This window comes from Scatophagus argus, chromosome 22, assembly GCF_020382885.2.
Source record: "Scatophagus argus isolate fScaArg1 chromosome 22, fScaArg1.pri, whole genome shotgun sequence".
Classification (NCBI taxonomy): Eukaryota; Metazoa; Chordata; class Actinopteri; family Scatophagidae; genus Scatophagus; species Scatophagus argus.
Window position 1 is genome coordinate 9,240,144 of NC_058514.1, and position 23,792 is coordinate 9,263,935.

General features: G+C 40.0%; 1 protein-coding gene across 4 annotated transcripts in view; it reads right to left on the bottom strand.

The window, feature by feature from the left end:
- Positions 1–23,792, bottom strand: part of ccdc146 (coiled-coil domain containing 146) — a 43,979-nt gene that overhangs the window by 3,220 nt on the left and 16,967 nt on the right. For 2 of the 4 annotated variants that reach the window (XM_046379198.1, XM_046379202.1), the window contains 18 exons: positions 23,292–23,507; positions 20,075–20,132; positions 18,184–18,266; positions 17,871–17,964; positions 17,672–17,745; positions 16,367–16,594; positions 16,095–16,184; positions 15,687–15,783; positions 14,463–14,555; positions 13,772–13,939; positions 12,947–13,035; positions 11,969–12,133; positions 11,663–11,738; positions 10,959–11,107; positions 10,639–10,867; positions 1,961–2,071; positions 1,645–1,782; positions 1,066–1,191 (listed from right to left, as the gene is read on the bottom strand). In XM_046379198.1, coding sequence (XP_046235154.1) covers positions 1,066–1,191; positions 1,645–1,782; positions 1,961–2,071; positions 10,639–10,867; positions 10,959–11,107; positions 11,663–11,738; positions 11,969–12,133; positions 12,947–13,035; positions 13,772–13,939; positions 14,463–14,555; positions 15,687–15,783; positions 16,095–16,184; positions 16,367–16,594; positions 17,672–17,745; positions 17,871–17,964; positions 18,184–18,266; positions 20,075–20,132; positions 23,292–23,507 — 2,284 coding nt within the window. The remainder of the gene's footprint in view (positions 1–1,065; positions 1,192–1,644; positions 1,783–1,960; positions 2,072–10,638; positions 10,868–10,958; positions 11,108–11,662; positions 11,739–11,968; positions 12,134–12,946; positions 13,036–13,771; positions 13,940–14,462; positions 14,556–15,686; positions 15,784–16,094; positions 16,185–16,366; positions 16,595–17,671; positions 17,746–17,870; positions 17,965–18,183; positions 18,267–20,074; positions 20,133–23,291; positions 23,508–23,792) is intronic. The other 2 variants (XM_046379201.1, XM_046379200.1) reach the window with 2 other exon arrangements.

Here is a 23,792-nt window from a genome sequence, read left to right on the forward strand (position 1 = left end):
GTACATCAGCTGCAGGGCTTCTTCGGGTTATTAACGCACATCTCTTGAAACATTTACAAGGCATGTGGGAAGTTCTCTCATTTTTTAGTGAGACAGAAAGAAGAATTCCTGAATTTCTTGCTTAAGTGATGATTTGCTGATGGCTATTTGTCTGTCAGATAATCAAAGTATGCCAGAAAATGTAGAAATAAAAACAGTGGTGATCAGAGCAGTGGATAGCATGAGTCATTTATAGCTGATGTAAAATGATTGGTTAAGAATTGCCTGAATTGAAATGTATCTGAAACTATATATTTTTACATGCTTCTTCCAAAGCTGATTCTCTAGGATGTTATGTTGAAAACTGTGAATGCGCATGTTGAAAAGATTGCATTAACAGACAGTCAGATAAGTTGGCTAATATTTCAACTTATCGGTTTATGACGTGGCTTAAATGTCAACAACAATGGAATTTCTCTTGTTTGCATTAATTTGCTGATGGGCTTCTGGCTCTACTTTCCGTTACAGTAAACCAACAGCGACTTACTGGATGTTACTTATTGATATGGGACCACATTCTGACTGTGAGATCTGCTCAATAGCTCTTCTGGAGCATTCAAAGTTATGTGAACTTTTGTTCCAAACATAGAACATGGCACAGAGAAGTCAGAGAAAACGTCTGCTTCTTTTAAAGATTGAGCTGCTTGTTGCAAAACCCGTGGTGACTGTGAATTTTCTGTGCCGTCGCTAAATATGAATTCCAATTTCCAGACTCTTTCATGTGCTGTGATGGCACTAATTCATTTGTTTGTTCACTGACGTTGCTCTACTTTTATGAACCATTTTCATTTATGAAAATTAACAGTGAATATTAGTTTGTCTCCCTGTCTTTACCCTTTGATTTATTTCCTATGCAAATTAAAAGAAAAAAAAAAGTAAATGGGTTTGAGGTGAAAGATGCGACAGAGTGAGAAATTACTATTGAGACACTTTATGCTCTCTTCGATCCCGCTCAGTGGACAGTGAGAAGCATAATGGGAAAGACAGTGCGGAGACTGCGGGGAGGATGTGCAGCCATGGTCTGACCTGGTGCTCTTTCTCTTTGATCTCCTGTTGGAGAGACAAAGCAGCAGCTTGCTTCATGGAAAGTTCTGCAGAGACGGCCATCATTCGCTGGTTGGTGTCGATTATGTGAGACCGGAGCTCGTTTAACTATGGGGCAAACAGCGTACACACACACGGATTTCATTCAGTATGATCTGCCTTGACCACCATGCACCTCGTCAGTTTGTAATTAGCTTTTTGTTATGCTTGCATGTATCTTCATATCTTCATGTTATTATTACGTGAGTGAAAACAAAGAGAGACGAAAAGAGACAAAGAGGGAGACGAAGCGAGCTGGAGTACGAGGAAATTGTAATGCTCGTTGAACTCCTTAATGCCCACTTGGCGCGCTACTCACATGGCCGGCACATGCTCCTCAAACAACTTGTGAGTGTTTGTGAGAGAGTCTACGCTGTGTATTAACTGCTGAATGATATAACTAGTGTCTTTCTGTGCCTCATACATAAATATGCATATTATTTTGTCTGCATTGTTCAGCCTGCGCGTGTATGCCGGCTGAGACGCATTTCTGTTTGTGTGCAACTGCATCTTATTGTCTACCTTCTTTGCCAGTGAGAGTCCGTCCTGTTGGCAGTTCTCAGCCTGCTCGCTGAGTGGCTTCGACAGCCGGGTCACCTGGTCCACCAGGAGTTCTCTCTCCAGCACCTGTCTCTCTCTCTCTGCTAGATTCACCTCCAGCTACATCGAGAAACATTGTGATTATTATTATTATTATGCTCCCGCATAGTCGTGCCACACAAGAAAAAGGGAAAAATAAAGAAACTTTCATCTAAATAAATTAAAGAGATATTATGCGTGGAGCTGGATGGAAAACACACACACACACACTCAAACTCTGTGTAATGTTGCTGTTTACCTGCTCAATCTTCTTGACCAGTTCTTCAGATGAGGGATCTTTCCCTTTTAGCTCTTTATAACCAACTATTCGATTCAGGCCTTCAAGTGTCTTGTCGCTGGCTTCTGCCAGCTGAAAAACAGAGAAAATTAGACAAAAAAATAAAAGCTGGTTGTGTCCACTTTAATGCTCTGACACGTAACGTGTACCGACATATACAATACATACAGTACACACAGTTTAGGACAAACTAGAGTGAGTCGCTGTCATTGAGGTCTAGTAATAAAATACTACAGTAATTTCCCACAGGACAGCAAACTTCACACAAATGAGTAAATAAACAACATGATGGTAAAAGTTAGACATCTAGAATTAATCTGCTACTGCCACCATGTCCTCTGGGCATTTAAGATACTTATTGCACTGGGGAATTTAAAAAAATGCATTTTTTTTTACAGACACTTCTTGGTGAAATGTAGTGTTCATATGGGAGCTCCTTCCAACTATGTGACAAATCACCTGCAAAGTGTGATGAAAGGAACCAGCACTTAAAATGCCACAAAATGCCTCTAAAGGATTGTTTTCCGAATATTCTGACATGCTTCAAGACAATAGAAATAAATAGAAAAGAAGGTAAAGATACACCAGAAAGCATAAAGAAGATGAGTAAAAAGAGCAGAGGGAGACACAAGGCAGGCAGGAGGACAAGCGAAAACATTATAATTAAGTGAGGGGACAACAAAGACATTTTAGATTCAGGCCCTTAAGCTGACACTCTTATCTTGGAACAGCTACAATTAGTCAATGAGCGTTTGGCAGAGTAAAATGTAGAGCTGACATGTTTTATTGATGAACTGTTTGGAAAATTAACATGTAAAACAATGAATTAAAAAGGTACCCTGTGGAGAACCCATCTCATAATGAGTGGGTCTGCATTTTGTTTGTCTGGTCGAGCACACAAACCAAAAGCGAATTCCTAGTTAAAAGTTTCACACTGTTCTTCAAATCTAGAAGTAGCAGCATCAAGCCAAATAATGCAGCAGTGTGCCGGCAAAAGTGGAGAAAAAGAAGAAGACTGTAAACAAGTAACCATCAGAATGCATAACCTTGAGGAGGCTGTAAAAAGCAGTTGGTTCTAGGATCCACTACAGAATGTAAATTGTAAAAGCAGACAGAAATATACAGACAGGTGGCCTCTGAACCTGTGCAGGTGGCGTAGATGAAAAAGGGCAAATAATGTTGCTACAGTAACAGTGAAGGGAAGTCAATGCAAATACCCAGTGGCCCAATTACAGCAAAATAAAGGTGGCCTTTGTTAAGGTTGTCACAATACCAGAGTTTTTAACTTCAATATCAGTATAAAAAAAACACTAGCAAGAGCACATTAAAGAACTGCTTGATACCTTTTTGATACTGAGGCTAAAAGAACAAAAAAAAAGTCCAAGGCACACAAAATGGGATAATTATTTTCCTTTGTAAAAATGTACATCTGCACACAGTGCACAGAAAAAAAATCGCTGAACACCAATACATTTGTAGGGTTAAAAATCTTTTTGATCTTTCAAATGCGGATACTGTATACATACATTACCAATATGGTTTTGACAACCTTAGTCTCTGCGAAAAATGTGAAGCTAAGCTGAGCAAGAAAACACGACAGGGACCATAAAACAGACATAAGCAGAAAATAGGAAAAACAAAAACCGAGCAAAAGAGAGAGAGAAAACAGTACAACAAAATATGAGAAAATATAAAGAGATGCTCGGGGAAATAAGACAAATAAGCGAAGACGTAGCGAATGGATGGACAGCAGAGAGTAGAAAGGGGAGTGGAGAGGAACTGAGGAGGAAAACAGGGTGTGGAAATGGTTGTACACAGGCGGTCTGACCAGGCACGACCTGGCTTATGAAACAACAGCTTCTCTCCACTCAACCCTGCAGTGTGTCTGCATATGCGCACCTGTGTATGTACGTCTAATGTGAGAGTTTGTGTCAGACTTGAAAGACAGCGTGGAACAAAGTGATGACTCCCATTTCCCCTCCCTTCATGGGAGAGATTAATGAGGCCTCTCTTATGCAAACAGACAGTGAGTCTGATTAAAACAGACTTCAGTGTTCAGCCCCTTTTAAAGATGCTCTCCCTCAACGTCATATGACCCGAGATTTAACTAAATAGGATGACTGCCATGTGATTAAATGGGGTGTTTGTAAGGCTAAGGTTACAGATGCTCAGGAAGAAAGGGAAAAAAAAAAGTCGAGAGGCTGACAAAACTGACAGTAAGTCGTGGATAAGCTGAAAACCAGAGACGGAGATGAGAGCGGAGCAGATGTACACGGAGAGACTGATAAAACGCTGACAGATAGAGGAAGATAAAGTGAGGAAGAGCAAAGGAAAGACAGCATAAAGTCCAGAGTTGAGAACAGGAGAGAGAGATAGGATGTGAAAGCAGACAAGAAAGACAGAATTAGAGAGAGAGAAGAGATGTGGAGAAACAGGAATTGGGGCTGACCAACAGGGACCAGGGTTATCTGCAGTTTTCACAGAGAATATGCCTCTCACAACAAAACTGTGTTCATGGTGCCACGAGTCGAATGCATGTTGCAGCACATCTGCAAACAAAAATTAGAAAACAAAGCCAGCAAAATCATTGTAGTTCTTGTTGAACATGCAAATGAAGAACAAAGGTGAATATAACAGTTTTGGGACGTATTTGTAGGAAAGTGTGCAAGCTTCAAGTCCTTGCAATGGGCGTATATCATTACAGTAGTTCACTGACATTTGAGGACCAGCTAACTAGCACTGTCAACTCCGGTGGTTTACTGCTGACTGGAGCACGGGATAAACCTGTATGGTTTACCAAAAATGCTTGGCAACAAGCCAACATTGGTCTAGTTATGTGCAGTGTATGTTTCTGTGCTCTGAATCTAGATGAATATCAAAAAAACATTAAAGGCTATATAAGACTCAAAGGGGGTCAGGTGAGCACGCTGGTAGCTCACCTGGTAGGAGGCTGAGTGGAGGATGAGTCTCCAGCAGCAGCCTGGGCTTGAGTCCAACGTGTGGTCCCCTGTTACATGCCTTCCCCTCCCTCCCCCCATCTTCCGTGAGCCTCTATATGCTGTGCTATCCATAAAAGGCCTAAAAAGTTAAGGAAACACACGTGGGAAAGCTGAACAGTCTGACCAGTCTGATTAGATATCCAATGACAGCAGCCAGCTGGAGCAGAAGTAACAGGTGAGACTGACAACATTATGCAACGTTCACTTATTCATTTGTCACAAAGTTATGCAGTGGAGCACCTTATATGGGGTGCTATTTCATAATTTAAGGATGCTCGGTTGTGCCTTCCTCTGCATGCCAACATCAAAATGTTAAGATTCCATTAGTGCTCACACAGATGTAGCTTAATTCAGATAATCATAATAATCAATAATCTAAATCGACAAGCCAGCTGCTATATGCTACAGCCGAAGCATCAGCATTCAGTGTAAAGAAACCTTGCTGCATTATGTTTAATTTACGAACTTTTCAGGCTGTGTCAGAACGTGAAAACACTAGATTGTGTGCCCACTTGCCTGACTGATCTCTGTCCCACGCTCACATGTACCCACCCTCAGCCAGTGAAACACTATGTGATGGATGGCATACAGCACATACGTCACTCCCCTTCTCCCGCCGCTCTTCAATCAATCTCTTTTTTTGCCTGTTGTGCCCTCTCTCCTAACATTTTTGTGTCTGTCCTCCTCCCTCTGTTGTTGTGTGCTGATGTTTGTCTTTCTCTTTGTGTTCATCTGTCTCAGTGTCAGTGTCTCTGTTCTGCCTGCCTGCCCGCCTTTCTGTTCTCTTCATGTGACAGTCACAAAGAATAGCTGCCGGCTCATGGATGCTGTAAAGCATTGTGCAAATGACAATATCTACTCCGAATACAATTTACATGTCATTTGCATAATTTCTGCTCAGTTTGGAGTTAGCGTGAAGGCTTCCCAAGCCACATAATATATGGCACATTGTTTGCTTGGCAAACTGCGTGCTTAACAGTATACTAAAGACAAATAATGACTTTATTTATGTATCACTTTTCAGAATTAGGTTACAAAGTGCCTCACAATTAAAAGGGATAAGACAAAAAGGACATATCACTAAAGCAGAAAGGTCAGTAAAGTTAAACAGCAGTTAAGTCATGATTATAATAAAAGTTATGTAAGGTTAATTAGAAGAACATGTGAGCAGAGGAGCTGAACCTTTCTTGCACCCCAAATGAGAAATAGGTTATAATTAGTTATAAAATATGCAATTTAACACAGCTCCTACAGAAATATTTGACAGCAGGTCACATACTGTAATATTAATTAAGTGATTTACACTAGTAATGTCAAACTGAAGGAACGTTGCTCTGGACAGAAATCAGGTCAGCCCTTGGTTTTATTGTCAGTGACAGTACAACCTGCAGCAGGGTCAGTTCTGGTGGCTTAGTGATGTAAGTCTGACCAATAAAATATAAAACTGAAATGATAAAAGATTACAAGTTAAGGGGTATAACATATCTTGGAGTGAAAAGCAATCTGAAGGGTAAATTCCTCAGGCAAATCACTCCACAGCCTTGAAGCCCCTGACAGCAAAAGCCCTCACTCTCAGTCTCTGGGATACAGGGATAGTTAAAAGGTAAAGTTCCTGCGTGCAGAGGACCTCAGGCTATTATAAGACATTAAAAGACTGACTGAGGGTGAGGCCATGCATGACCTCAAAAGCAATCCAGTAAAGTGTAGCATGTGAAAAAAAAACTTTTTGTATGAAAAGTAGTACAAAAATTCCACTAGAAATCCGCTGTTTGAATGTTGACCTGAGCTACAATCCTGGTGGTCCATGAAAAACATTTGAGACACATCGAAAATGTTTGTTTTGACTCAGTTAGAGAGGTGGAGAAATCTTGGATATTAAGGCAGCCGTGTGAAGAGAAGTCAAACTTTAGAGGTGAGTTACAGAATGACTAGAGTGAAGTTTCACACACCATGCGATGTTGTTATAGTACTAGCAGGCTTTTTTCATTTCCTGTGTGCTTGCTTTTCTTGCTTGCTCTCTACCTGTCTCATTTAAATCCCTCACACACAAGAAGACATTCACTTGCATGAGAAACGACGGGTTTCCCCATGGTAATAAGCTCCAGACTGTTTGGACGAAGATTTAAGAGGGAAGAGGGACGGACAAACAATATGACTCACCACCGTAGGGACAGTGCAGTACGTCACCCCACCCTGTTATAAATCCTACTACATAACTGACTGTGTGTGTGTTCCACAAATATATTCTTGTCTGTGTGTTTGTGATTTCGTGCATGCATGTGGCTTTATATAACAGAGATACAGTTAGTCATTAGGTCATTAGAGGATGGTCGAATATTTATATGTTTTTGCAATTGCAGAATCGAGGCCTCGATTCAAATACTGCACTGCTCTCAGTGTGTATGTGTGCGCGCACTGATGTATGTGCACCTGTATGTGTTTGACATGTCAACGTGCCTGAAACTCATAAACAAGTTGTGAATTCAGAATCCAACACCAACCTCTGTTTATTTTACAGCAATTAAAATTCCTCAGAGTAAATGAAAGCCTCAGAGTATATTGAACTTCAATAGTCTCACAGATGGCCCGATCTATCTTTGTCAAAATTTCCCATCAAAGGGAGGGGGGGGACCCGTCTGCAATGAACAGATAAACTGGTCACAGATGAATACAAATACACAATATATATAATAAATCGACAGCGAGGCAGCTGCGCGGAGATTGAATTCGCATAGAAAATGAATTTGGGAGAATGAACTGAACTGACAAGCCTTCTGCAATAAGAGAGACCCCTGTGATTTACTTTTTGCACCCAGGGGAGACAGACGGATGTACGAGGGAAAACAGCTATTTAGAAAATGATTTGCTATTTGCACACCGAGGAGAAGGACAAATGAGGAGTGAGTGTATGGATGAATGCATGGATGGATGGATGAACAGAACTGATTCACTCATCAGGGATGTAACTGTTGATTCTTTAAAGTTCCAGGAGTTTTATGTGTATCTCGACAAGTCTAAGGGCCCTTTCAGATACAATGTGATTTGAGCTATATGCTCGTCGAAGGGTTCAATGTTTCATCGGTGAGATTTCGACCAAAGTTTGACACCGATTTGCCTACAGTGACAGTGTAGCTGTTTAACGGGTACAGTGTTTATCATGATCATCATCTTACTTCAGTGTGTTAGCATCTTAACATTTGATTATTAGCAGAAAAATCAACACTTCATCCTGAGGGGGACGTGAATGTATGTACCAAACTTTCAACTATTTCAGTCAAGCCCACAAATGTTAACCTCACGGTGGCACTAGAAGAAACATCAGGGGACTTTCAAAGCCATTAGGGTTTGTTCTCTGGTGATCCTGAATGTCTGTGCATTTCATGGCAATTTATCTGATAGTTGTTGAGGTATTTCAGCCTGGACCAAAGTGATGGACTGACCAACAGGCAGTCATTGCCATCTATAGAGCTCCAGCTCTTGCGAGGCTAAAAGGACAGGAGGTAGGAATGTACTGTAGCTACAGCCAAACCAAAGGTCAGTTAGGAAACAAAAGGGAGAACAAAAAATGCGAGAAGGAGGGGGTGGGGGTGGAAATGGCCTTCTAGTAAAACTGATATTTCCAGCGAAACATAAACCTTAATTTCGAGGGAACAATGAAAGGAAGGATGGTCGGACAAAGGGACAAAAAAATAATCAGAGAAACAACAGAAAATATGACTGAGAGAAAAGGGTGAAAGAAAAAATACGGCACCAACAAGGCTTCTTGTAGCAAACGATAAACAGCAGAAGGAGTAAACAGATGGAGAATAGGAAAAGGGGCGTTTTTCAAAAAAGCAGCTCACAGTGATGTCTGTTCCAACACTGCGTTCATGCAAAAGAGCACAAGGCTCAGATGAGAGAAGTCTGGTCCAACAGAGAGTCAAAACCAGTCTCTGTGATCCAGAGCAGCAACACACCCAATCCCACGATGCAGCCACTGGCAGGGAAACTCAGTGTGTGTGTGTGTGTGTGTGCATGTTTTGTGTTGTCTCTCTCAAAGTTCTCTCCTTCTTTGAGTCTGTCATTCTCTGTGTATCGCAAAGTTGCTCGACTATATTTGTGTTTTTATGTTATTTATTCATGTGTGTCTCTGTGAAACTTGTGCAGTGCGAGGTTGTTTGGGTTTGTCCCTCTTGATTTAGATCATCTTCTTTTTCGTATATCTGTCTGCAGAGTTTAGTTAGCAAAAGTAGCGTTTCTGTCTGCGTTCAAACTTCTGAGAATAATCAGCTAATAGTCAGTTCCTCTCAACAAAACGAAGCCTCTGAAAATAAGGGCATAAAGTGGCTATTTTTGATGAGTGATCAAAGGACAGCTGAGAGACATACAGTAATGGCGTGTGAACCGGAAAAAACAATGCATTCTCACACACTCTTACAATGTTGTTTTTCTAAAAGCCTTTTTTGTAGATGTAGACGTGATGGAGGGTTTGTGTGTACACACAGTGGTTTGGTTGTGAGTCTACACAATCTTTGGAGACAGCACAAGTAAAATTCATCTGGTATGTGGTCAAAATAAACACTATAGCTGATACTTACTGTAAGCAAAGTAGAACATGAACACTGAATCTGTTCATTAGACTAAGCCTAGTATTTTAAACCAGAGCAATTCAAAAGTCTCATTATAGTGTGAAGCTTTGAAAGTATTTCAAAACAGAGATATGCTCATTAGTGGTGCTGTGCATGGATCTTGTGGTGTCTGCATGCTTGCAAGTACTTTCTTCTGGAGCTTCTTTGTGGAGTTCCCTTGACTTGACAAAGACACACATGCCTTGAACAACTGTGTGAATTACCCAAAAGGTACATAATCACATCTTATGATCCTATGAGGACTCTATACTGATATCACATAAATCACATTAAGTGTCCGAAATAGTTGTTTTGGCCTGCAGCATTTTTGGATAAAGTCTCCGGCTTGGACACACAGACACACACACACACATTGCCAGAAGATTCCAAAAAAAAATTTCTGTTCAATTTTCATCATCCAATTGCACCGGGAAGAACTAACTGAAAGGCATTAGCTGCTTTCAGACAGAATTTTGAATCCAATAAGCTGATGTAGCCTGGGTCACGCTGTGATTGAACACTTGGAAAATGTGGACAGCACTTTACTGAAGGCAAAATCTGCACAAATTAGCAGATATGTGAGCAAAGGTACTTCAGAGAAGCTGTAGGCGTGAAAACAACAGCATCACAACTTCTGTGATGTAACATAATATATATGAATTGAGCTCTAACTAACCCTCACAAAAAAGGCACACAAAACAGTTCAGTGCTACAGTGCACCTGCATCTGTTTACACAACAGAAGATTTTTATGAAGGATTTCCATGAAATGCATCCATTTCCCATTCACCTTATCAATTTTTATGGAATTTTTCACAGACAACTTTCCACCCACAACATTTTTAAGTAATCAGTGCACAGCTCCGAATGTTCAGTAGATTTACTTTGCTGAAGTTTTCGTTTGTATACGTTGTCAATAATTGGGAGATTATGAGAAAGTTCAGATGTTGAAAGCCATCTGACGTTTACTAATTAGCTAATGTCTGCGTAAGGATGTTTATGAGTGTAAGTTTATGTTGAGATACTGCTCCCACCTCTATCTGCAGTGTGGTGATTTCTCCCTCCAACCGTTTCTTCAGGAGCACCTCTTTCTTCTTCAGGCCTATCTGTCTCTTCTCCTCATTGATAGCTAACTGCAAGTCTCTCGTCTCCTTCTCCAGGGTCTCCAGCGCCACGTTGCCTTTAATAACGGCTGCCCCCTGGATGTTCACCTTTTCATAGTAGTTGAACAACAACTCCTCTTGCTCCAGGAGCTGAATGCCACTGTAGTTAACACACACAAACATAATTTAACAAAAGTAGTTTAGATACTATGCTTCAGACATATTAGGCAACATTCCCAAAGTATACATACAGAGAATTGCGGCGCTGTATGGCTGTTTCATGATTCTTGTTTATTTCCAGAAGGGCCTCCTCCTGGAGGTTCATCATTTGTGTGAGCTTTATTAATTCCAGTTTGTTGTCCTCACACTCCTGACTCATTTGACGGTGTTTCCAGGCAACCTTTAAGATGTTTAAAAAAAGAAGAGAGAGAAGTATGTTACTTGTGAACTTCAGTGTGATAAACTTGAACTGCACGTTTGACTGAAGTTATTTAGTTATTTTAAACACAGATGCGAAATTTAAAAAAAAAAAAAAAAAAAAATGTTTTTGTTTTTAAGACCAATAGCACGCCTCCACTCAATAGTGCAAGGCAATGACTTCTTCATGGCAACTTCTTCAGTGTACACGCAAACTGTTGCAAAGCGAACTGTGTGGTACTGCTTAAGTGTCTTGTGAAACACACACACACTAGAAAGGATAAACACAGAGGGAACTGGATGCCGGTTTGCCTCCTTAACTTTATAGCCGTCTAAAAGACAGTTCAAGGGCCTTGCTAGAAATTTTGAGCCCACTCAAAACAACTCAAGAGCAGCTTTGCCTCTGCATCTCTGCTCCACTCTGGGCTCCCTTGATCGTATTTTTCTTCATAACATATTCAATCAGTTTGTTTAAACTGTTAAATCTGTGACACAGGCATATGGTTGACATATGAGGCATATGTGTGTGTGTGTGAACCTTGGAGATGTCATTGTGCAGTTTGTCCCTCATTTTGGAGCTGTTACAGATCTTCACACGAGCTTTTGTGAGTGATCTATAAAGAAAAATATGAGAAATATGAGGATTACTAACAAATGCGTCACTCAAAGCAAGTATGTGTAAGTAACAGTAATGAAGCCTGAACAAACTGAACCTGATAAGCTTCACAAAGCCATTATTGGTTACAGTTATAGTACTTCAGTTTGTTACAGTTACTTCCCTTCCTGTTACAGCAGGAAGGGAATACACCTGCACTCCCTTCCTGCTTGAAACACACACGGTCACCTGTCCTTGTTGATGACAATGGAACGTTGGATCTCCATCTCATTTTCCTGCACCTTCACCTGCTCCGTCAGCTCTGTGACCGTCTGTGAGGCGATCTGCTTCAGCTTGACATACTTGTTCTTCTCTTCCATAATCATGTGGCACAGTTTACTATACTGTGATAATCTAAGTGGGGGAAAACACAGTTAGCAAAGAGCCTGTCCTTGAGCTGGATTGTGGCTCCAATCAGAAGCCAGTTTTTGAGATTTTATAAAATGTTATGATATCGCCTTCAAGGTATCACACTGATCCAAGTGTTAAATTATGACTTCAAGGGCGGTAAACATGATAAAAAATGATGTTCGTCACTGATCCAAAAGAATGTTATGACAACTATTTCATTAAAATTCCATTTACCATTCATGTAAAACGCACGAGTTGATAACTGATAAATATGAAAATGTAGTCTGCAGTCTGTGGCCGTGACCTAAAATGAATGCATCGTGGGAGTCTGCTGTTGTACTGTACAGTGCCAGATGCATTAGTCTGCTTCTGAACGCTGAAGTATGACCAATTAGTAAGTTCTGATTTTCTACCTCAACAACATGCACAGATGTCTGAATTAATTGCGATCCGGGCTGTTCTACAGATCAGACGAGCCAAGCAAAACACTTAATCACATCAATGTATTGTACAGGAATTCAACTTGCTGCCCACAGTGAGTGCTGCATTGTACAGGTACTAAATGGACTGTGGATACAGTAACACATCCATCCATCCATCTATGAAAACATCTACATTAAATTGTGCAATGAGATCTTAACATTTACCTCCACATTATACAAAGAGACCGAAAGACAGACGGCAACTGAGAACAGGGTGATTATTCTCAGTTTAGTAGAATCTCTGTAGCCAAAATCCTCTTTATCACAATATACAACTTTGAATTTAATGAAAGGTGGCTGACAAGGAAATAAGAAAAGGAAACGACAGGGACACCTGCGCTGTAGCATAGCATTCAGCTTGTTGTGGTCCATGATGATCAGGTCTTTTTCTAGCAGCTCCTGCTGGATGTGCTGGTTCAGCTGCTGTGGGTGGGAGTTACACAGGTAAAACTATAGTATCATCACTTCTGTGTGGGTGCACTTGTGTGTGTGTGTGTGTGTGCTCACAAGCATCAACTTTCAATCAGATGTGTGGCTGTACATTTTTCAATACTGTAGCAGTCCTTTTTTCCCCTGACACTTTGAAAATAGAAAAAGGAAACAATGAACTGATCTTGCAGTCCTGGTTTGGTGTACAAATGTTTAAGAGCTTTCTGAATTCTTTGGTTGATTTTTGAGCTGGTCATTATTCATTTGCTTTGTCATTACTTTCTAATCAGGTAGGAGACTCCATGATTTTGTAGTCCCAAATGAGTCCATAACTATTTCTGAAGGTCACTTCTGCTTTAGATTCTAGCTTAAGCTTTAGCTGAACTTAAATTGCCTAGCCTCTATATATATTTTTTCAAATCATACTGAAATACATGTGGTGGAGACAGTAATATTGTGAGGGCAGTACAGCCCTGACATTTGCACTCTTTGAAATTGTGTTTTTGCCGTTTTTGATTGCTGTCCTGTCACACTCAGATCAAGGGGGCCTAAAATATAACCCTACTTCAGTCCCTCTTTGATGTCTGTGACACATTTATGTGTGAAATAGGCATGTGTTTGTCTGCATAAGTTATTAAATGGACCAATGATGGCATCAAAACACTAAACAAATACATTAAAATATACCTCATGTGTTTCATATGTGTCTGTGTGTGTCTTTGTCTTAAACCTCGGCCCGAAGCAGTTCACGGTGCTTCTGGCCCCTCTCTTCGGCTTTGATCTGTGTTAGACATCTGAGGTTATGGAGCTCTTCTCTCAGGCTGTTTGATTCCCTCAGCAGCCCCTGAATCATCCCATACTGCCGCTTCTTCTGGCTCTCCTCCTCAGCTATTGAGAGCTGGTGAGGAACACATTTAGCACCGTTTTCAGTTGAAAAATGTCCTGATTACAGTTTGATTGTGATTGACGGGTGACAGCAGAATTCGACAAAGTGGACTAAAGGTTCCTTAATATAAGAAAACGGAACAGAGGATGGATATTGAAACTTTTGTGAGCAGATTTTTCCCCAAAGGGTTCATTTACGTTTTGTCAAACTACAGTATGTGACATACAGTGAAAAAAATGAAATGGGTAACCTAATTTTGTCTTCAACCTCTGATGATAAAGATGTTGAAAAATTTAAACAAAAAATAAAAGGAAATTTAACAATAGCGTTTAATTAGAAAAGGCGCAAGTAATAAGAAAGGAAAAGCTTTCAGAGAAATATTAAAGACAGCTGAACACACAATCAACTCTTCACTGTCAGTTTCAACAAGAAAAAAGAAATTACAAGCTTCACAAAGACTGATTTCTCAAAGGGCTCCTACAGTAAATTGCATTACATTGTAATGATACTGTGTCCACCCACGCAGTGATCCCACCTGTTTTTCAAAGTTGACTTTGAGATTATCCACCTCTTTCTGAAGCTCCATCCTGTGCTGACTACTGGTCTCTCTTCTGGGGAGAGTCGCTAACTGAAAATTCAATTCAGAATATACGGTCAAAACCAAAAGTGTGTCCAAATATTCAGTGTGCAAACAGATATTCAGTCTGCTGTTAGTCAGCCCTTAATCTTCGTACAAATACTCCAAAACTGTATTTGTTTTCTTCAGTTGCAGTCCAGAAGAGAAGAACACGACGATCCAGTACAAATTTACCAAACTTCACATCAAATTCTGTGCATATTCAAACCCCTATTAAATTTTGACTACAAAGTAATTAATGCTATATATCAGAGCTTCCCTGAAGTCCCTCTGATAGCCGTTGGATCCAGTGACACTGAAAGCGTTCACAGAAACTCATAAAAAATGTATGAGCTACATATCTAAAAAATGTTTCCCTCTTGAAGTTGAATAAGACTAGATCAGTAGGTTTAAGATTTTTTAAAAGCGACAATGCAATACCACATTTTTTCCACTGACATACCCGAGGCGCTACACTCTATTTTAAGCCCTTATTCGCGTTCACGCTGCCATCAATCACATAATGTGACATAAATGTGAAGCAGCTTTGTGGTAAACTCACAGAGTGAGTAACTGTTCATGTGAGGGTCGTTAATGATTGGAAAAGTATTTGTTTCCAGTATTTGCTCAATGTGTGACTTCTCTGCTGTGTCATAGCGATTTCCTTTATGTACTTGTTAGATGTGCTGACACATTTCCTATGAATCTCTCTTTCTTCTTTTTCTTCTCTCATTTTCACTTTAAAAAACTGTCACAATCAGTAAAATTACAGGAAGCTCAAGTATTAAAAAAAAAAAAGCTTCTGGTGTAATAATGATTTTATGTGCTGATTAGCGTAGCCATGACATTTACATTAGAAATATCCCCACACCTGTGTTTCAGCCTGTCACATGTTCCCAACCAATTGCCAATACCGCTAAAAACATAATGATGCAAACCATGAGGAGCACACATTTTAACATTGTTATTAATAAAATCTGACGGTTTACAAGCTGTAATTATGAGTCCCGAATTTCCAAAAAATCTTTTGTTTTACATAATGTGTGTATTTTAGTAAACATGAAAGCACTGTGGTAGAAAAATGCCAGAGCACTCATGAATCCACCCAAACTGCAGATCTGTACTTATTTATCTACAGGTCACCTGTACTTGTAAGTCATTGTAGATGGACTGTGTGTGTTCTAGCTGCTCTGTGGCTGTGGCCAATGCATGCTCCATCCTCTTGAGGGCTTGCATCTGCCTGAGGAGAAACACAGGCACCTTTAAAAATAACATTATCACCTCCTTCACAAAATGAGGAAACTCTAAATTAGGCTCATTATGTCTGGATTCCTGTCAAATATGCAGATTTTCAGCAGCAGAAAGCAGCTGAAGAAATGCTCTGGAACTTCTTTTATAAAACTGTACATTGCTCAGTCATTGTAAGATGTTTTTGTTGGCTTTGTCAAATGTACTACAAAATTAAGCACAAAAGCCTTGCATACAGTGTGTATTGGTAAGTTGAGATTCATCTACATGTGTGATGAATCTCACTTTGACATCATTCTGTACCTGTTTTTCTCCCTGAGTTGCACAGATTGACTTTTAAACAGGTGCTTTCTGTCAAGCATGACGTTCTGCAACTTCATTTCCATGATACCTCTGGTGATGAAAAACACAACGGCACGCATGAAAACACAGAGATAAAGCCTCTCCTCTAAGTCTAAAAACTCAAATTCAAAATACTCTCTTAATCTCTCTTAATGTATTTATGTGACAAAATCACCTTTTTCATGCAATTCCCTCACCATAGTGTCCGTTTGGACTGCATTAAAAGCTTGTACCTGTTCCCTGTGAGTTCAGCCTCCTCCTCCCTTTTGACCTGTTGCTCTTTTAGCAGCTGTCTGCACTCCCTCTGACTGGCCTCGACTTGGGCCCGGAGACCCTCCAGCTCCTGATTCAGCTCTTTCTTTTTCGACCTGAGGGAGTGGTTACGCTGCTCTACCTCCTTCACTTGCTGCTCCGTTTCCGAAATCTCTGCATTTAGTGCTTGTATCTTCTTCATAGCAGCTCTAATGCATTTGGAAGGATGAATTTTAAAAATGACAGAGAAGACAAAGGGTAAGTGAAAGACCAGGAGAAGAGCATCAGTTTATTGCTCCTCACTTGCACTGCAAGAATGCATATCTTATGAAATAACAGCATGAGTATCCATATTTTACATACACCCCCCGGTACGCCCCAGCTTTGTGAATTTGAAATTACAAGTGGTAGCTCACATGGCTCATGCAGACAGCTCCACTGCATCACTTGCAGGCCAAATATTAATTTGAAATAAACATAAAAGAGAGTGCAGAGAGGCACCAAGTGGAACCATTCTTCAGTGATGGGGGGACTGCAGCTGCACTTAAAACAAAAATGAATGATGGGTAATGCACGTGTTTGTCATCTTTTTATTAAGATAAATATAATAATAATATAAATATAAAACTGGAATGCTGATGCTTCCCCTCCGCAGTTTGTTTTATGCTCAAGTCTGATCAACACATTTACACTGAAACAATTAGCACATGGTCTTTCCATTATAGTAACAGAAGGATTTGGGCCAGGCGGCACGGTGGTGCAGTGGTTAGCACTGTCGCCTCATAGCAAGAGGGTTCCAGGTTTGAATCCCGGTCTGGGCCCTTCTATGTGGAGTTTGCATGTTCTCCCTGTGCCTGTGTGGGTTTTCTCCGGGTACTCCGGTTTCCTCCCACAATACCAAAAAACATGCATCTTAGGTTAATTGGCTACTCTAAATTGCCCCTAGGTGTGAGTGTGAGAGTGTGTGGTTGTTTGTCTTTGTGTGTTGGCCCTGCGATTGACTGGCGACCAGTCCAGGATGTACCCCGCCTCTCGCCCATAGTCAGCTGGGATAGGCTCCAGCTCCCCCGCGACCCTGACGGATAAGCGGTATAGAAAATGGATGGATGGATGGATTTGGGCCACTTGACAGAAGGATTGTAAGATTTATGTTTTCTGCCAACTTTTTTCTCCTCAGCGTTGTCTTGCCAAAGTACCCAAACTAACTAGTTTGTATTCTTAATGTGTCAAACATAAACTCCCTGCTCTACCATAAAAAGGAATACTAAGGGGTTAAATGTACTTACTCCTTCTTAGAATGTTTCCTTTGAATCTCTTTTAAAATCTGGTCAGGTATGCTGATGAGCCGGGCTTTCTCATCCTTGTTCCAGTACACACACACACACAGAAGAAAAAAAATGTATGAAGGGAGATGATTTGTTACTCTATTGAGGGCGTGTGCTGCACACTAGACCCACTCACACACACGTGCTCTCATACACAGACCTCTTTGAGCTCTATGATTTCCTTCTTGTCTTTCAGGTCTTTCTGTTCTTTCAATATCTGCTTTTGATGGGTTTCCACATCTTCCATTAGGCTTCTGTACAGGGAGTGAAGGCAAGATACACGCAAAAAGTATGGTCATTTTCAAAACAATTTTGACTAACAGAACCTCAAATATTCAGCCAAAAAAAAAAAAGATGAGAAAGCACAAAAAGTCAAGTCAAGAGGACTTGAGAGAGAGAATGCAAATCTGTATCAGTCTGCAGGATGATGTGAGACAACTGCATGTGTGCGCACTAGAAAAAAGATAAACTACCTGATTTCCATTTGTCTCTGGGCCACCTCTTTCCTCACATTCTCATTTTTATCCTGAAGGGCCTTTGTTCTGCTCTCCTGCTCCTGGAGGAGCCAAAAGCAGAACGAACATTAGATCACTTATCAAGAATTTTAGGTCTATGATGAGAATTTAATTTGGCTGCACAAAACAAAAAATTAAAAAAAAAAAAAAAGAAAATTACTGTTTGATTCTCAGTGTCAGAGTTAGTTCCAACAGTTTTTTCCCATTAAGTTTTATTTTAACAGTAATTTAATACATTTTTAAACCCAAAAAACAAATTTATGTTGTGATCCAATTCTAGATTGATGCCAAAAAAAATACTGATTGTTTTCTGCACAAAAACAGGTTTGACACACAGTTTTGGATTGCACTCAATCAGTTATGCAAGTATGAGTATGAACATAAACAACTACAACTAAACCAGCTGCTATCAATTCACTCTGTGATGAAACAGTTTATTTATCATGTTTAACAAGTGTATTTGTGTGTGACAGAGAGAGGAATGGGCACCTCTGAGTGGTTCACTAGAATTGGAAGACTCTTAAGATTTGAACTCAAAAATAAATTGCCTGAACTGTTCTGGTAAAGGCAGCTGTCTCTGTTGTTCAAATATCAAACTGAAGACGTCATTGCTTGTGTGAGCATTGTTTGACCACAAGCTTCCCATGTGTGCCCACAGTGGCAGGGCCCACAGTTCCGTTTTCTAAAAAATATTGTTACTCAGTCAAAGCATTGCTTTATTGCAATACTGGCCCACCATATAGTAGCAAACAAACATACGTCACTGGTTCTGCAAGTTTTTTGTTATGTAAATTCACTATTTCAGGCACACAAGCAGATGTTATGTTGTGGCCATTGTCAGCTTTGCTTTTTTAAATGTATTTGTTTACTGTTTGTTTGGTCTATTGAATGTCACCCATGAGCTACACTGACTCATGGGTTCTGTAGTTCTTACACTACGGAACTGATATCAGCCAGAGGCATGAAAGCAGAGGTGCAGTACAATCGGAATGTTTTGTTATTGCAATCAGTAATTAAACAGAGGTTGCATAATTGAACTCCATGAGTACCCAAAAGTTAATTCAAGCTGTTGAATTCATTAAGCTCTGTGCAGCTCAAACTCGTACCTTCTTTTGCCATTAGCAGCACAGGCAATACAATTTTGATGAAGTTTGATGACTGGAGACTTGTGAATACAATGGCCCCTGAGAAAACCCTGAAGGTCTTATATTCATGTTTTTTTTTAAAAAAAACAAAAACTAAAATTTTTAGTGTTGATGATTTAACAGTTACTGTAGACTGTCATGCTTGTCCCAGTGTAGGAATGCTCAAACTACACCGAAATATAATTATTTCTGATAAATTAATAATAAAAATATATATATACCATGTGAATGGGCTGTGCAACATGATATAATGCAAATAAATTAATGTTCTTGTTTTTTTGTTTTTATTTTTATTGTTAACTGGCTCCTTTTCATACATTATGCAGAAAACTGTGTATAATCACAATACAATGTGAAAATTACTACACTGCTTTATTTGAATTGGAGCAGGAGCAAAGTATCATACAAGAAATGAGTATGCCAACAGCAACTGTCCAAAAAGCAGCCTATTTTTAAGTCTGATGTCTAGACAAAACTATTAAAACTAATTCTCTTGTCTGAACGGGAGATTGTAATGTGAAGTGTTTAAGCTTCACATTGCTCTGAATCATTCAAAAAGAGCCAATGGCAAGTCCTAATATTAAGGGATTAAGCCTGGACAGAGGCTTAAAGTAAAACTCATATTTATCCTCTCTGAAGACTGCTGTTTCAGTAGTAATCCACATCTCTGAAAGTACACTTGGATGGTGCAATGAGGAACTTACAGCAGGTTTTGGCTGAATCTCATTCACTTTCTCCAGATACTGTTTCTCTTCCCACAAACTGCATAGATGTGGGGCGGTGAGGTGAATTGAGGTGAAGCGATGTGAGGAGAACATTTGAAAAAGAAAGCAAAAATAAAGGAAGTTATTATTAGAAATAAACAGCACGTTTCAGTTCCTGGTTCAACAGAAAGAGGGATGCAATGAGTGGAACGAGTATTTATATTTTTCAACACCGGTGTGCAGATTCCAGTTAACCAAAGCTCATGTTAAATTCGTCTTAATTGAACGAAAAAAACAAAAATGATGCACAGCCCATTTTCTTAGAATGGCTGTGAGAAGATCTGAGTTGCTAGGGAAACCTTTCAACTATTAGTGAGTGAATAAAAAAAACTGTATGGTAGACTAAACACAAATAATGTATAAAAGAAGCATACACATAAAAGCTTTCGCATACATAAACACAAACTCTGAAATAAAGTACTCAGTAAAGTGCGCATACAAAAACAATTTCTATGAATTTTTCATCTCCTGGAAGCAGACGCTTTTTGAGCGGTTGATTAAAATTTGTATGCAATAATTTCAAGTCAGCTCTGTCATTGCGTTAAAACCCCACAAATGGCACAGAATGTACAGCTACACGTTTCACAAAGAAAATGATATTAATCTTCTTGACAAGTTGATATATTGGATATTAACCGATATACAGAGAAAACTGCATGAAAGCTAAAAATATGCAACTGCAAAAGAAATGTGCTGAATTCCTGTGTATCTGTTTGGCTGAAGATAAAAGGATGCAAAGACTTTAAAAAGGAATATTTGCATGGAGAGCATCTGCTTGTCATATGCAGACCGCTAGGCATTTGGACAAGAGCAGAGAGTGGAACTTAAGGAAGAGAGGGATGAGATTAGGCCAGAGGGGATGAAAGAAAGGGCAAAAGGGGAAAAAGGAGAAACAGAGGTAATGAGAGCACAAGTGGGCTCGCTGCCGAAAGCTGTCACAAATAATATGCACACTCATTGTTTAATATTGTCTATTACTGCATCCACTGAGAACGCTCTGTAAGTGGTTTTCATTCAATATTTCAGTTACCGCTGTGCCTCCTGCTCTCCGCCCCAGTGTGAGTGCTGCACAAAGAAAAAAAATCACTGGATCCTACAGATCACAACTTTGCAACACAGTGGCGAGTTTGCGTGCTGTAAATGGTTTAACGTTGCTGAGGCCATCCGGGGGCGAAAGCAAGGCAAGAAAGATAAGGAAGTGTGAAGGAATGTTGGGTCAGTAATGAGTGTTGGGAATGAGTTAAATTCACTTTTTTTTCTTTCTATGTTGAGCTGGTTACCAGTTGAAAACATTTCTTCTACCCAAATTTATTACTTTTCACACTCCAATTTGAGCTACTAGCTGTACACGAAGATCGACGACGCATATCCATTTCCTCCCACTTTACAAAAATGAAACCAGAATATCTCAAATGTCCAAGTGACATAATTTAGAAAAAAACACGCAAACATGTCAGAAAAATTAGATGTTTGCTCCCTCCCTTGAACTTACTGACAACTATTGTCAGCGCTCACACTTCATTGACTGTATCTCTGGTGTTTCAACTTCACTGCAATTTTTTAGTGGTTTTCATGTTTTCACTGAAAGAACTCAAGTTATTTTATTGCTCAACCTTTAACTGACAGCTGGTGTGAAGAGGCTGACAGCACCTTTCAGCTGCTACTCATCGACTTATATAACAAATTTTAACTTCCACTGCAACAACTTCATTGTTTACTAAACTGACATTTCAACCAGTTTCATCTGTTTAAACGACATTCAGGCTCACTGATTTTACTTTCGAACTGACCACAGTCATGAGACATATGCAACCTGTAACGAGGGGCCAAAAGCAAATATTGCTTCGATTTCAGAGGTCATAAGCCAAAATGTTTGGGAACCACTGGTGTATGTTATCATGTTGCTTAGCAATATTCCGGTAACCTCCCTTAGGCCCTTGAAAAGTAGAGTTTGTGTACAGAGAAGAGGGAGATACTAGAGTGAGTACATGATTTTCCATTTCTGTGGGTGTGTTTGAACCTTTGAACACAGTGGTGGTGGTGTCAAGTGAGTTGGGGGGAAGGAAAAGAGAAACCTGCAGCAGAAAAGAGGAAAATTGGTTGCAATGAAAAAAGAGACTCGTGGGAACGAAAGGAAACGATTAGGAGGAGAGAATCAGAAACGACTATGGGACTGACCACAGAAGAACACCAGTACAGAGAGCTTAGACGAGTAAACATTTTACACCCAGAGCAAACATAATCATCCACTCCAACTGCCATTTGTGTAATACATTTGTTTACATCAAGTTTTCCCCATGACATAAATCTTTGAAAAACATGGCTACTGAAACGGAAACAAAGTTTACAGTGATGGCAATAAAATTTACCCATAACGGCAACAGAACGTTTTCTTCTTATCACGGTCAACATTTTCAGTGGTACAGAAAAAAAGCTGCAGCCAAGCAATACACTAATACACACACAAACACACACAGTCATGTTTCCATCACTTCTGGGGACATTACATAGAATTATACTCATTTCCTGGAGGCTTAACCACCAAGTAACCATAACAATAAACATTACTTGCCTAATCCTAACTCTTACCATAACCTGACCTTAAAGCAATCTTCACTCTAATATTTAATAATTTACGTTGTCCCCGCATCTATAGGAGTATGCATGAACACACACACTCCCAATACTATTTGTGTTTGTGTCTCTTTCACGTTCACCTCTCTCTAAAGTCAACAGAAACTTGTGAGGACGCTTCCTTTTGCACCTCCCTTCAGTGGTTGGTCCCTTGTTACTTAACTGACTGTGTGCGTGCCTGTATGTCCATGCGTGTGTGTGCTCTCCTACTGTATGCAGCTTTTCTCTTCACCACTCTAGTTTCACTTCTGTGTTTTGTCTTGACTCTCCTTGGTCTCTTGGGTTCCTCTTGGTGGTGTGATGTTCATCTGTGTGTGTGTGTGTGTGTGTGCGTGTGTTTGCGTAGACAGACAAAGCTGCAAGCAAATTTGACAAAAGTTTGAACTACATATATTTTCTCGAATCAAATGTCATTTTCATTTGGTTCATTTGACATTTGATGTAGCGTGAGTGACTGCAGAAATAACGTCTGTATATCACACACATGCACGCACGCACACACACACACACACACACAGCCCACCATTTCAGTTTGTGTTGTGTCTTGTACTCTCTGTCCTCAGCAGCTTTCAGTTCATTGTATGCCTGGAGGAGCTGCTGCCTCAGTTCATTGACCTCACTTTCAGGCTCCTCTGAGGTGCTCCGCTCCTCCATTCCCTCCACCTCGGCCTGTAGCTTCTGCAGCTCAGCGCGACATCTTTTTGCCTCTTCCAAAAGCTGGATCTCAGAATCCTGCGTACTGTTGGGTGAAACAATGATTTAAGTGTATGCTAAGCATGACAGAGATACTATTTGCTGACTGTTGGTTACATTAACATGCTTATTAATTTTCCAGAACAGATAAGAATTTCTGACTTCATTTAGTTTTTTCTGCTTCTAGTAGGCCATTGAAAATCTAAATATTATCTTAATTTAAATCATGTCCTCTACACAAAATAAAAGCACCAAATTCAATTTCTACCTGTTGCACAGAACATATGCATGCTAATGTACAGTGAGTGCTGACTTTCGTGATAGACTTCTG